At 38.9% G+C, this 13695-nt stretch overlaps 2 protein-coding genes across 7 annotated transcripts in view; both read right to left on the bottom strand.

The window, feature by feature from the left end:
• Positions 1–8673, bottom strand: part of LOC109829804 (alpha/beta-gliadin A-III-like) — a 15054-nt gene extending 6381 nt beyond the window's left edge. For 4 of the 6 annotated variants that reach the window (XM_020396844.1, XM_020396849.1, XM_020396847.1 and 1 more), the window contains exons 1-6: positions 6266–8673; positions 5539–5780; positions 5154–5350; positions 4926–5037; positions 4716–4782; positions 543–606 (exon numbers count right to left, since the gene is read on the bottom strand). In XM_020396844.1, coding sequence (XP_020252433.1) covers positions 7428–8615 — 1188 coding nt within the window. In that variant the 5' untranslated portion in view covers positions 8616–8673 and the 3' untranslated portion in view covers positions 543–606; positions 4716–4782; positions 4926–5037; ... (1 more) ...; positions 5539–5780; positions 6266–7427. Of the gene's footprint in view, positions 1–542; positions 607–4591; positions 4783–4925; positions 5038–5153; positions 5351–5538; positions 5781–6265 lie in introns of all 6 variants that reach the window. The other 2 variants (XM_020396845.1, XM_020396848.1) reach the window with 2 other exon arrangements.
• On the bottom strand, positions 9320–12457 carry LOC109829549 (TNF receptor-associated factor 2-like). The gene is made up of 5 exons (XM_020396628.1): positions 12336–12457; positions 12114–12195; positions 10106–10344; positions 9811–10026; positions 9320–9472 (listed from the first exon to the last, which is right to left on the bottom strand). Exons 3-5 carry the CDS (start codon positions 10310–10312, stop codon positions 9320–9322), a joined length of 576 nt encoding a protein of 191 aa, XP_020252217.1. The 5' UTR covers positions 10313–10344; positions 12114–12195; positions 12336–12457.

Here is a 13695-nt window from a genome sequence, read left to right as displayed (position 1 = left end):
CAATCCCCCCCCCCCCCCACCCCCCCACCCCAAAAAAAGAATAAATAAATGAGGTAGGTACCAATATGTGGCCACTTTATGTACAATGAGAAGCCATGTAACTAGTGAGTCCATTAAATTTAATAGTATCAGTTGCTAGAAACTGGCATGCACTGTGAATTACAGGATCGATGTTAGTATGATAAGAAGTCAGAAATTTGGTCAATGCTATTGTTGAATAAGTGTCATGTGGAATAGCAACACTTGTTCGTGGGGATAGAGCTTGGCCATAGTAGTGAGGGACACTAATGTATATGTTACATCACGCAGAGATCCAATCAACTGCAGTTCTACTTAGATAAGCTTCAAGTAAAAGACATGTACCATCCTCTACCAAGTGATCCCAAAAAATAAGAGAAATTTCAAATCTCAACTACACAGTAAGTAGGAAGAAGCATAATTATTAGATCATGACCAGCATAAGCACTGCAGGTTCAGATTTTAAATGATATCGGTAGTTCCAATGTTGCATTCAAAAGAAAATGAGAACTTAAATTGTATACCTATATGATGGAAGAGACTTCATAATTATGAGAAATGATGCCGGAATCAGGTGAACAAAAGATTCTGTAATGAGACAAAATAACAGTCAAATAAGTACTCAGAAACTAGCAGAATCACAAAAAAGTGCTTTTAAAGCCAAACAGCAATTATGACAGGTAATTAAAACTTGTTTAACAGAATCAGGAGAAAAAACAAGTGCTTTTAAAGTCAAAAGGCAATTATGACTGGTAATTAAAACTTGTTTCAGTTACCACTAGACTCTACTCGGTTCATTTGTCAGTCAACTACAAGCTAAAGCATCTAATTAATGTTTGAGGTGCAAACGTAACAAATTGCAGAAAAGTAAAGGTCTGTTAACTACAATTCTAGCTCAAATTAGATTGTAAAAGTAAAGGTGAAGTCCCTCGTTCAACGACGGTGGCCTAAGCCAGTAATCTGTTAATTCTAATTGCATAATTCATTTGCTGTTTTATGCAAACTATGTGATTGAACTACTATTTTTGTCCTCTTAATATCTTCTGTCGCAAACAGGTCAAATTGTCTCGTTCTGTATCTTAGATCTACATGACATGTTGCATAGCCAAATGGTGAATAAAGTACAAGTCACCGTTTATTGTCTCCCACTATTGCCTTGTGTATAAAGGTGGGACAGGACTATTTCCTTCTGCAGAACATCATCCGTTGAGCCAACAAAAACAGATACGCCATGAATTGTAGTTCATAAGATTTGAATCTCCATAAAATTGTACACGTATAGCAATATTCATGCTATATAGATATATACATTATTCCCCTACGGAGTCCGCTGTCTGCAAAACCTACTCTTTTTATACAAATCCGATACTGATTAAATTTGTGTACAGCACCACTTTGAAACTGGAAAAGAATATGTATATTCTTTTACAGTCAAACAAAGGATTCTTACACCTAGGCAAATTAAGTAAAAGACCAGATCAACCTGCCTACTCTAACCTCACGAATCTTCAAAATAGAATAGAATAAAATGAAAATTCATAGAGGTCATAAATTGGTAATTAAGTTAAGAAATTTTAGAACTTCATTGGTTTAGAATCCACAAAACTCATCACTCAAAAGCTCACTAATTCCTGTTGTCTTCTCTAGTAACGAAGATCCTCCAGAATTGCATATATTCAACAATAGGATGACTTTGAAGAAATAAATGATATTAGAAATCTAGCTACAGACAAAGTCTTGACCTAGCAAGGTTTTAGTGGCAGCCAGCAACCACAAGCTTGGTTTTGAATGCTTGACGAGAAAGCAAAAGGATGGTAAAGAACAATATGATAGCTAGACGGCTTCCCTCTAGAAAGCTTAAAGGAGATGCAGGTTTGGGATATAGGCTTTAGATGTACTCCCTTCAAAAACATTTGGGATAATGGCTGCTAGATAACCAATTGTATGTAACCCAAGGAAAGACGGAGAACCATTCGCATGTAACCATAAAACCTTTCGTGTGGACTTCCCCCTGCCATGTCATTTCTTCGTCTATCCAATAACGCAACTGGGTACAGTTCACATAAGGACTAAATAACTATTGGAATTTCCTTTAAAACAGAAAAGAGACTACACTGGGTACAGTTCACATAAGGACTAAATAATTATTGGAATTTCCTTTAAAACATAAAAGAGCCTACACGGTATGGAATCATGATGTGATCTACATACAAACATGAAATGCCTTTTCCTTCTCCCTTCTTCATGGTCCATTCCTTCATCTATCCTTATTTTTCGTGGCAACTTATGCATTTCTATTTGTAAATCAGTTGTGCATATGTAGTGCTCACTGCAAATATTCCACCCCACAAACAAAAATACGTATAACCATGAAAATCTCCCATCAAAAGTCAAGAAACCTGTTTTCATGGTACAGCGTGTAAGCACTATCTGTATATGTCGGGATGTTTTTTAGCTTAGAAATCTGTTTGTGATTTGGCAAATGACAAAACTTTGTCCTAGATCCATAAATTTTTTTAGAGCTATTGCTTTCTATAGTTTCCATGATGCCTGATGCTAGCACTTGCCTTCATATCGTTTTTCTTGGTCAAATAAAGTTTTTGTTGCATTTGCCTTGGTTGAGTCTGACTGATTAATTATCCTCTTGTAAACATTTTGGTGTCATCATGTTATCTTTCATGGTTTTAGGGTCAAAGGAGCGCTTTAGATGGAAAAATAAATTTGATCAATATTTCACAATTTATAGAAATACTCCTGTTTCAGATCAAATGTATCATAGGCTACCATGAATAAACTTGATTGTGAACATCGGATACAGATAAACTCAGCAGCAAGCTAACATAACTATGATTCTATACAACATAGTAAATCTGAGTACAAATCAAGTGTCATCCAAAGACACAGCAACAACTACAAGGAAACAATTGAAGAAGAGCTTTAACAAATGTTTGTTAAAGGGGTATGGATATCTGAACAAATTTTACAGATGCCCAAGTGGAATTACCTTGAGAGTAAGGTCACAGATCATAACCAAAACCATGTGTAATAAATATGCTTTAGGAGAAGGCACAAGTATATGGATCAAAGAAAGAAGTTTCAGAAACCAAGAAAAGGGTTTAATTTCTTCCTCTGTTGGGAAACTGGCACAAGCGGGATACAGGAAGATTATTCATGTAAACAACCCAATAGTCAGAACTTACTGGTGAAGCTCTAACTATGATTTTTTGGTTTTCAAGTATGTTGTCTGTTTCATTGCATTGTATTATATTGTATTATATTATTTATATTATATTACAGTACATTATATACTGGTTTACACAATTATGTACGACGACGAACATATTCTAAAATCAAATTACATTGGTCGACAAAAGAAGAGTTTTGTGAACTCATCTCATCAATACAAATGCCGAATGCCAAACAAAATTTCTCATTTCCTCCTATAGGAGATAAATATGTCAGACCTTATAAAATACCTATAGGACGTAGGAAAAATTAATAATTGTGGAAAATAAGAGATTAGAGGAGGTAGGCTTGTAGGTTGTGTCAAGCATCCTCGACAACCTTCTAGACATAATCATCTTTTAAAGCAGTAAAACGGCTCACAGATTTAATTCACATGTTTGCATCAGTGCAAATCATTGAAACTGGTCTAGAAATTCAAAATTATGGATTAATAAAAAATGAGACAGAGCATGACAGAAATAATTAAGGGAAAAGGATAAAAGGAACCTTTGGGCATTGGCAGGGAAATCCCATGAGCTAAGTGAATGTGATAAAAATCATGAAAAAAAATTTATGACTGGCCAAGACATTCCCGGGAGAAGTCATATAAGGGAGAATCAAATTCAAGATCCTAGGCACTTTTGGACATTGGCAGAACATGACAGATGGCATGACTGGCCAAGCTCAGACAACAAGCTTAAGCTATCACCCAGAGGAGTCGGAGAAGCAAAAAATCAAATTCAAGATCCTAGGGACATTTTAAAAGTTCAACAACACAAACTTAATGAAAAAATAAAAAATAAACTATGAATTTTGAAATATTAAATAATAAATCTGTATAAATGAAAACAATATGAGATCAATCAGCTACTTCAGAAAGGTAAAATTAATCTTTACTGCTAAACCATTAGACCCATTGTCAGTTCTGTACAAATATTTGGTGACATATTTGACCGTTTGAATATTTTAAATTTTAGAGAACTAGCTGGAATAGTTAGAAATCCAAAGAGGTGCCTCACTACTACTTTATGATATTGTTATCGTTGTCCTTCTAAAAGAGATAAGAATTGGATAACCTCTATGAGGAAAGGATTAAAAAGGATTTTCTGCAGTAGATATAATATGGATTCCCCTGGGTCCTTCTGTCAAAAAGGGAGAAGAGTAGCACTTGTTTCCGGGGAGGAAAGAATTGAGAGTATGCAGTGTGTTCCGTTAAGTTAAAATCATATCATATGTAAAACATTAAACTTCCACTATGGCATAGATAAAATAAAGACCTAACAAGAAAGATGCAACTGTTAAATATTCCAAATTCAACAATAAAAAACCACAATATATGAAGACCTACTACAGCATAAGCAGCTGCACATCTGAAAAGCCAACAAGAGAAAAGAAATTTTCAGCAAGACATGCAGCTCAAGAAATTTTCAGCAAGACATGCAGCTCAATGTCAGCATAACACAAGGGAGTACCACGAGGAAACTTTTCAGCTTGTGAAAAAACCATTTGAGTTTTCAAAAGGACAGGTCCCAAAGTAACCTGCAAGGGGCAAATATATATATGAACTAACCATGACAGCCGGCAATGAGAAATATACAAGATGAGAGATATCAAACAAATGATAAAGAGAGTATAGAAATCATATCAAATTATGTCTTGATGATGTGATTTCAGAATGATACCATGAGTTTGCTGCCGATCCACATTTTTCTTCACTTTCTGATAGCACATTTCTTAAAGCTTCCCTTCCTTGATTTGTTGCCATCATCAAATGAAGTAGCATTCTCCGGATACCTGTTTAAAAGAGAGAAAAGACAGAGACAATTGCAAGGGCATCAAAGTTGGAATTTGCATTCCAATTTTGGAAGAGGAAACACATTAAACTGAAGAAATGCGAAAATATGTGTGACCTATGCTTCTCGACATTGCCTTCCTGAATTCTCAGAACCATGTCCATACACATTTTCTGATGCTCCCTGCTCTGACAATGCAGTTCCAAAGCCTCTTCATTCTCATAGTCAATCCTGCAAATCAGACACCGTATGGTGCTAACAGCCTTCCTCTTTCTTGATTGCTCAAAGCTGTCACTATCATCTTCACGAGAAGCCTACATACCGTAGCATGATAAGTACCAAAGCACATTCAATAGTTATCATATAGGTGGATGAATGTTGAAGGAAACAAGAAATACTAGGACCAAAATAAGCAAGAGGCTGTATGTCACAAAGTCTAAGAATAGGTGGCTGGATATGTAATCATTCATGTATGTCACAAAGATAAATGAAAATGACTTACTGAAATAAAACGTCCACTGCCTGGATCACCAGTACACAGAGGAGGGTGCAAGTTTCCAGATTCACTGGTTTCACTGACATCAAGAGGGCAGTGAAATCCACCACTCCTTAAGAAGCTGGGCATTTTCTGTGAGCCAACTTCACCGCTGGGCATATCACGTGAGAAACTGTCAGGTCTGAGGTTATCCAGACCGCGCCTCAATTGGTTAGGCTGGCCATCTAAAGTTTCTCCACTAAAATAACCTGTCCCAATCAGTGAAAGATTTAAATCTTAAATTGTTCGCCAGAGATACGAGCATGTGCGGCAACTTTGGATTATAATCCAACTGGCTTGTAATCCACAATGAGTTAGAAGCCAGTGAATTATAAGCCAAAGTGTTTGGTAAATTTAGGAGACTATAATCCATTTTTAATAGTAGAGTGTTCGACAAAGGGGAGGCTTATAAGTAATCAAAATGACCAGAAAACATTTAATGAGGTTGGAGACAGACAAATACGGTCTTGAAATTTTTTGAAATTATGAGAGGTGTATTGGTCTTTTACTTGGTCAACCCTTGTGGCTTATAAGCCACCAAAAATAAGCTAGGGTACCATACCTTTTTTTGTGGCTTATAATCCAAAATAAATTACTTTCCAAACATGTCAAAGTGGCTTATACCACTTGCCAAACATGCTCTACATGCATAAGTTGCATCAAAGCCTAACATTAGCAAAAGTAGAATTAGTACCCGGGCTTCTTGGAGGTAGCAAACCATCATCTCGATGACGACTAAATTCAGGAACTTGACTGTGACGATCACGATGGGAAAGGTATTATCATATCTTCTTTTTTGATGTTTACGTGAGGATACAGATCTACCTTCATCACCAATATCCAGGTAAGCATCTGAACCACCGGACCTCGGTGGAAATGTAGCATTTGATCCATATGACAGTGGTCTTGAAGTAAATGTATTAGCACCTCTAGGCTGTCGTCTCATCCTATCAAGGGGCCTTGACATCAAATTACCATCAAACCTAACTGGACCTTCACCATCCAAATGAGCTGGCCGAGGAACTTGCTTCTTATCTTCAAACTCTCTCCTGTTAACAACACGTTCAGAAGCCCTAACGCATTCATCATGAGCTAGCTTAAATTCTTTTTGAGGAAAAGGCTTCAACCTTTCTTCTGGTGAAGGCCTAAACCTATCTTCTGACAGATCACAATCAAACATTGGATCATGCATTCCACCAACAGGCACATTGCTTGTAATCCCATGTGCCTTTGACTGCCCATGGGGAGAATGCTCACAGCATAGACACCTGTGAGGCTCAAGTGGCATGTCATCATAGCCTCTTGGCCTTCTAACAACATGTGCATCAGCTTCCGAATCATTAAAAGCAGCCAATTTGCCTAATTTATCTTCAGCATTAAATAGAGGCCCTCCCATCATCCTGCTAGGTGGGTCCACTGCTCCTTGAAGTGGGCCACTCATAGTTGGTTGTATTGAAGGCTCTCCAAGGTTATGAGGTGGGGACAGATGATTTTGGGCCACACCCCTTTGCTCGAAATCTTTCAGAGGGAAACCATGACGACTCAGAACCCCTCCTGGTGGTGGAGTTAGCCAAGAAGGCTCCTGGGAAACAGCCATCTGATGGGTGGGAGGCTCTAGGAACCTTCTTTCTTGGCTAGACTGGTGCATTGGCTGTGGAAGCATCTTATCAGATGCAGGATGCTTTTCAGATATCATGCCTGAACCTGGCATGTGAGGATGTTCACATGAAATTTGTTTTGGCGCCTTGGACGGCATTTTCTGACATCGATCTGAGCCCCGGTACTGCTCAGGAGGATGCATATTTCTAACATTTTCAGCACTATGTCTGTCAGAGACAAGACTCAGGTTAGCCCTCTCAGAAGGTCGTGGACGCCCCCCACTTCACAGACATATCAGGGCCTGGTTGAGTGTGTAATTTGGATACAAGATGAGTATCCTCTCCTTTGAACTGCTCATAGGATTTTTCACCAAATTTGCCTTCCTGGCCTTCAACTTTCTTTTCTCCATCATGAACATTGACCACATGGGAACCCTCTGTTACCTCACCAGGGATCTTCACCATTGATCCATCCACATTCACATTCTTCGCGTGCAATTTTGAACCATTTTTGTTCTCATTCCTAGTGTGGCTCTCTTTCTCCTTAGCATCTCTAGCTGCTTCACCATCCTTGAGCTCGGAAATAGAATCAGATGCACTCTCCAAGATTTGCTCTCGCTCTTTAGTCCCCTCAGCAATTTTCACAAGAAAACCATCCTCCGAAGGTGGCATTTGTCCAACTCTTTTGAGAGTAGAAGCCCGTTGTTGTGGATTAGCAGGTGATGCTGGTAATACACCAGCTTGACTCTCAAAATGTGATGCCAGAGTCTGTTGTATGGGTCCAGATGGCAGCTCAGAAGAAGCTGGAACGCTGCAGTTAGCCCTTCCCATATAACTCTGATTAGGTAATTGCTCGTTTGTAGCCTGAGCTTGATGAGGTGGAAAAACATGCCCTGGAGGATAATTCAGCTGCGGATGAGGACGCCTAGGAGCAGGCTGCTGCATATATGATTGTTTATGAGGGTGGTGTTGATGCTGATGGACTGATCCCTGCTGTAGCACCTGACCTGGATGCAAAGGACGTTGTGCTTGTTGTTGGAATTGGCAAAGTTGAGCCGCTTGCTGAATTTGCTGCTGCATAGGATGAAGATTTCCAGGACCATAAGGAAGTGGCATTGCTGGCTGTTGTTGGGAAGGCATCGTCGTATGAGACTTGAGAGGATGCACCTGCAGATGTTGATGGGGTGGTAAGTGTCCCTGAGATTGAGAGTGCTGGGTAGACATGCCCTGCTGCTGAGGATGCATAAGCATAGGATGCTGCCGCCATGCACTGGGGACAGGTAGTGGGTAAGACTGTTGCGAATGAGCGGAAGGTTGCGGAGGTGGCATCTGAGGATGGGGGTGTGGCTGTGGTTGAGGATGCATATGAATAGGAGGGTGCTGGCTAGACACAGCCTGCTGCTGAGGATGTATAAGCATAGGATGCTGCTGTGGGGCACCGGGCATAGGTGGGTTAGACTGATATGAATGAACTAGAGGCAAGCTGCGCAGGCTTGCATCTGAGGATGTGGTATGGATAAAAAAAAAACGGCGGCCTGTGGTTTGAAGGCTGACATGTTTAGGAGCCGCCGGTGTTTGGAATTGAGGATGGATGCCGGCCGATTAGCGGCGTTTTGCGGTTGGCATGTTGCTGGCTGCGTAATGGCGGTAGACCTGAGGTTGTGGCATTTTATGGGGTTGATGAGGAGGTGCTAAGGGTTGCATTTGCGGAACTTGAGTAGGTACATGTGGCTGAGGTTGGGATTGGGGTTTGGAATGGGGATGTTGTTGTAGATGAGGCTGAGGCTGAGGCTGAGGCTGAGGACGATCTTGTTGCAGTTGCAATTGCAGTTGAGACCGGACCTGTGCAGAAACTTGGGGCTGGCTAGGTTGTACTTGAGGTTGGGGTTGGGGCTGCTGCTGATGTGCAGTTACATGCTGAGGAGCTATAGCCTGAATTTGACATTGCATGTAGTGTTCATAAACTTGGTGCTGATACCAAGCATATTGTTGGCACTGTTGCTGATAAGAATCATATCCGGGGCATTGCTGGTAGTATTGTTGGTACTGCTGCTGGCACCATTGCTCTGAAGTGATAGCTTGTGGATGGACAACAGCACTGCCTTGGACCTGTGCCTGGCTGAAAGCCCAAGCCCCACTTGCTGCGCCTGCTAGTTGAACGCCCAGAAGCAGCCCAGCAGTGGCAGCCGCAGCGCCGCTTGTTGATTGCCCAACGCTGCTCCTACCAGCCTGATTGTAGCCGTTGCAACTGTGGCATCTTGAGCCTGAGACTTTTCAACAACTTGTGCATGACCAAAAACACCCTGCAGTCAGACAATAGCATAATTATTATCGAGCAAAGACCAAATCCATCAAAATAAAGAATTTGGATCTCTCCGCTACCAGAACATACTGGAGAGGACACTAATTTTAATCGCAACCGTCAAACAAAATAATAGACAGTACTGATTCACTCTGAATTTAATAGTTACCATATCCCCAGTGCACTGTGTTCATCACTGCTTTTCACTGAAGATATATCATAACCCTCAAAGAAAATAATAGACGGTGTAACTTAAAAACAGTGGTCACTTCTCTACTTGATAGTGGAGAAAATACAAATCCCTAAATAAAAACCACAAAGATTCCTTTTTTAACTTACAAGGCATATTTGTGCATGCTCCTGCACTTTCCGATGCATAATCTGATTTCCGCATCGATTGCACAAGAAAAGAGAGTTACCAAAGTTACATTTGGCGCAGTGGGCCATGCTTTCAGCCAATGTTCCTTGCCACTGACAGTTGGACCTGCGATAAAGACAGTGTACAGCTACTTTGCCAATGGCCTCTACAAGTTCTTTGCTAGATTCTACCAGAGGCTGCAGTTTTGATGTTAATAAATTTAAGTAAACTTCAGACTCATGTAAAAAATAAAAGAAAAACGAAAGAAGAATAAACCTTAGAGCTTGCTTCAGTCACAGTATAGCTGTCATAAGGACAGGCAGTAGTAGTGGCTACAAGATAAGCTAGGCACCGTTTACAGTATAAATGTGCGCAGTGTGCTTGTAAAGCCTCGTTTGGAATAATGAGCATACGGCATACAGCACAGAAATATTCACCGGGGATAGAATGGATATTCACTATGCAGTCATTATCATAACCCATGCTGGTTAGGGCTCCAACTCAGCTTACGCCAACTTAGAAGACAATAGTTTTAATCAATATCAGTATGGTTGCTCAGCTTTAAATGCCAATTAACAATATAATTGAGATTTTAAAGAATGCAACAAAATTAGAAAGCATGTCCATGTACAGAAGGAGCGTGAGAGTATATATGATAATCTTCCAACAATAAAAAACCAATATTTTAGCAAAAATAAGCAAGACATGCTATTTCAATAACCGGCCACTAACTGAAAAATCAATTAGAATGTAGAAAATCAACTAGCAAACATGCACTACTATGATTTCATGCCAGTGAATTACGACTTCTATACTTTCATACCTATTAGATCTACAATTAATACTTTAAAGCATGCAAAAAAAGAAGCCATTTCTCTATAAATGAAGAGTATTATACGTATGAAGATAATCGGGGAACAATAAAAATAATATTCTAGCAAAACTAGGACAGATAAATATTCTATCAATCTAGTAATCAACTAGAACATATAAAAGGAAATAAGCTGAGGAAATAATCAACTAACCTAAGCATCAACGGACAGCCCATAACATGCATCCACAAATCTAAGGCGTACACAGTATTACAAAGAGGTCTAGGGTTTTAGATTCCTATAATTCAATTGATCCGAGAAGACACTGCCAAAACCCTAAAACACCACATAAACGAATCTGCTTCCATAATCAAACACTTAAGAGATAAAATTAACTAAAATCATACAAATAAACAGAAAAGAACATTCAAATAAAATAAACCACCAACAATAGCAGTTGGATCAAGAGCCTGATTGGACTATATAGGGGATATGCCAGTGGTTTACCTTGATACTGCTAGTAGTTTACCTTGATGCTGTGATTTAATGCCAGTGAATACTACGATAACTGTGCTTTAATGCCAATTAAAGCTACGATTGAGATTTTAAGCGTGCGACAACAAAAAAATAAAAAGAGCCGCGTGCATCTAAATGAAATCCGTTGGTAAAGTATGAAGATAATCCAGGCAACGATAGACACAAAACTCTAACAACAGTAAGACAGAAAAAAAAATTATAACTAATTCTAGTTATAATCTGTGAACAAAAAATTCACCCTGAACGTAGGTAAGGGGGAAAAACTAAGCAAATAATCAACTAATCTGACAACATACTAAAGATTCATTATACATATGCATCCACGAATCTAAGGCATAGAGAGTATTACAAACAGGTCCAGGGTTTTAGATTCTTCTTATAGCTCATTTAGCCATAGCAGGCATGGTAACGCGGTCAAAACCCTGAAACGCCACACGATTGTGTTCATTTCCATGATCGGACACTAACAACATAAAACCAACAAAAAGTAAACGGAAAGAAATGGTTTTAAAAAAACTTTCTAATAACATAAATCACTATCAAGCCTCAAGAGCAGTCCGCCTGAAAGCCTGATTGGATTAAATCAGGGATAGAGACGTGTGCATTGGTACTCTGTGCACCAATTAAAGCTACAGTTGAGATTTCAAAGCATGCGAGAAAATGAAAACGCTTCGACATAAATGAAGAGCATTGTATAATTTATAAAGTACGAAGATAATCAAGAAGCAGCTAAAAACAAATATTCCAACAAAATTAAGACAGAAACACGTTCTAAGGAATTCTAGTAATCAGCTCGAACGCAAAAAAGAAAAGGAAGTAAGCTAAGCAAATAATCAACTAATCTACAAACAATCAAAGATCCGGTACATGCATCAACAAATCCGAGATGGAAACAGTATCAAAAACACGTCCAAGGGTTACATCCTTCCAATTACCTCAGATTAGTTCTGGAAGATACGCTCACGATGCCGAAACCGAAATGCACCACGCAATTGAGATCGCTTCTAAGATCGGGCACTAACAAGATTAAATCAACAAAAAATTAGAAATAAACGGCAAAAATTAAAAAATAAAAAATTCGTGAAAACATAAGACAGCATCAATGGAGGCCCGATCGAGAGCCTGATTGAACTGAATCCGGAGATAGAAATGCTTACCTGCAAAGATCGCTCTGAGCTTGAACCCTAAGTCTGATCTCGGGTTGGAGTGGAGAGAGAGAGAGAGAGAGAGAGAGAGAGAGAGCAGTGACGAGAGACACGAGAAAGAACGAAAGTGACGGTCTGACAGGGGAACAGTGCGGCTGGGTTTGTTTTCATATAGAGGACTGTGTCCCTGAGGAGAGTGAGGATAATACGGTAAGTTTGTAATAACCCTAAATCCCTAATAATGCCTTTAGAAACCAAATGAGGGCCCATGGGTTTAAGTTCCAAACCAATTTCTTTAAAAATATATATATTAGATTTTACGATAGGTTTTATAATTCCTTTTTCTTTTCTCCTTTATGTATTTTTGAAGCAATTTATTTAATGAGCTACTCTTTAATATACCAAAAAAAATTCTTGAACCCCTACCCTCTTCTCTATTAAAACCGACCCTAAATCCATTATAGCATAATAGCAGGTAGTATATTAGGTTTTCGGTTCCTTGTGAGCATGTCAAACTCTTAATAATGGTGCACTGAAAACATTTTGCTATTTTCAGGAGCGTGGATATCCACGTAATCATTGGGATGTTTTATCACCTTCGTTTAGAGGATAGACGGTGTCATGTTTACGTGGATATTCATGACTATTGTGGACGTGGACAAGCATGAAGTTCGCCGATATTCTAAAATTACTGGATTATTTTATGTTAAATCATTAAAGAGATCATGCACGCTCATTTTAGGCAACTCGTTTTATATAGATACAAGTAGATTGAGAGCAATTATAGATATAAATATATGTCTTAATTTTCGGCTTGTTTAAACCGCAAACCAGTAATTCCCCCCCCCGCCCCCCGAAGTGTACGTCATTTTACTAGATGGTAAGAGGGGACAATCATAACTCTAAGCCATTAATGACATCACACAAAAAAATTGTTACTTTTAATTGGTAGTTTTATTGGGCATCGACGACAGAGCAAAGCTAGCATGCGGTTTTTAATCTAAAATTCTTGAGCAGATGATATCAACGAGGAAGAAAAATGAAGTGATTGTGCTTGATGTCTTCTCCTCATATAATTACTAACTCTGCTAGATCATACAGTCTAAAAACACCCCCCAAAAGTTTACTATTCTTTTTGAATAAGCACCTAGGTTTTTTCTTTTCACAAAGAAAACCATAAGTTTTAGTCATATTTTCTAAGAAGCCTCTAATTTTCTATTTTTGACAAACCTGTCCCTAAGTGTTACTCCTTTATTCTAAAAAATCCCCCAACTTTCTTTTCTTTACAACGAAACCTCTAAGCTAACAAGAATATTTGAGGACGTTATAGAAGAGAAGAGTAAATTTTAGAGCCTTTTTATAGTGAAAGGAT

Source organism: Asparagus officinalis, chromosome 2 (genome assembly GCF_001876935.1).
Source record: "Asparagus officinalis chromosome 2, Aspof.V1, whole genome shotgun sequence".
In the NCBI taxonomy this organism is placed as follows: Eukaryota; Viridiplantae; Streptophyta; class Magnoliopsida; order Asparagales; family Asparagaceae; genus Asparagus; species Asparagus officinalis.
The sequence above is the reverse complement of the archived record's forward strand: the minus strand, read 5'-3'. Positions and strand labels throughout refer to the sequence as shown.

Bases quoted from the DNA above. Each gene is read 5' to 3' on its own strand.
- LOC109829549 (XM_020396628.1), bottom strand. From the start codon at position 10,312: ATGGGTTATGATAATGACTGCATAGTGAATATCCATTCTATCCCCGGT. The intron at 10,027-10,105 runs GTTTATTCTTCT...TCAAAACTGCAG, and splicing joins TGACTGAAGCAAGCTCTAAG to CCTCTGGTAGAATCTAGCAA. The intron at 9,473-9,810 runs GTAAGTTAAAAA...GTCTGACTGCAG, and splicing joins AGCATGCACAAATATGCCTT to GGTGTTTTTGGTCATGCACA.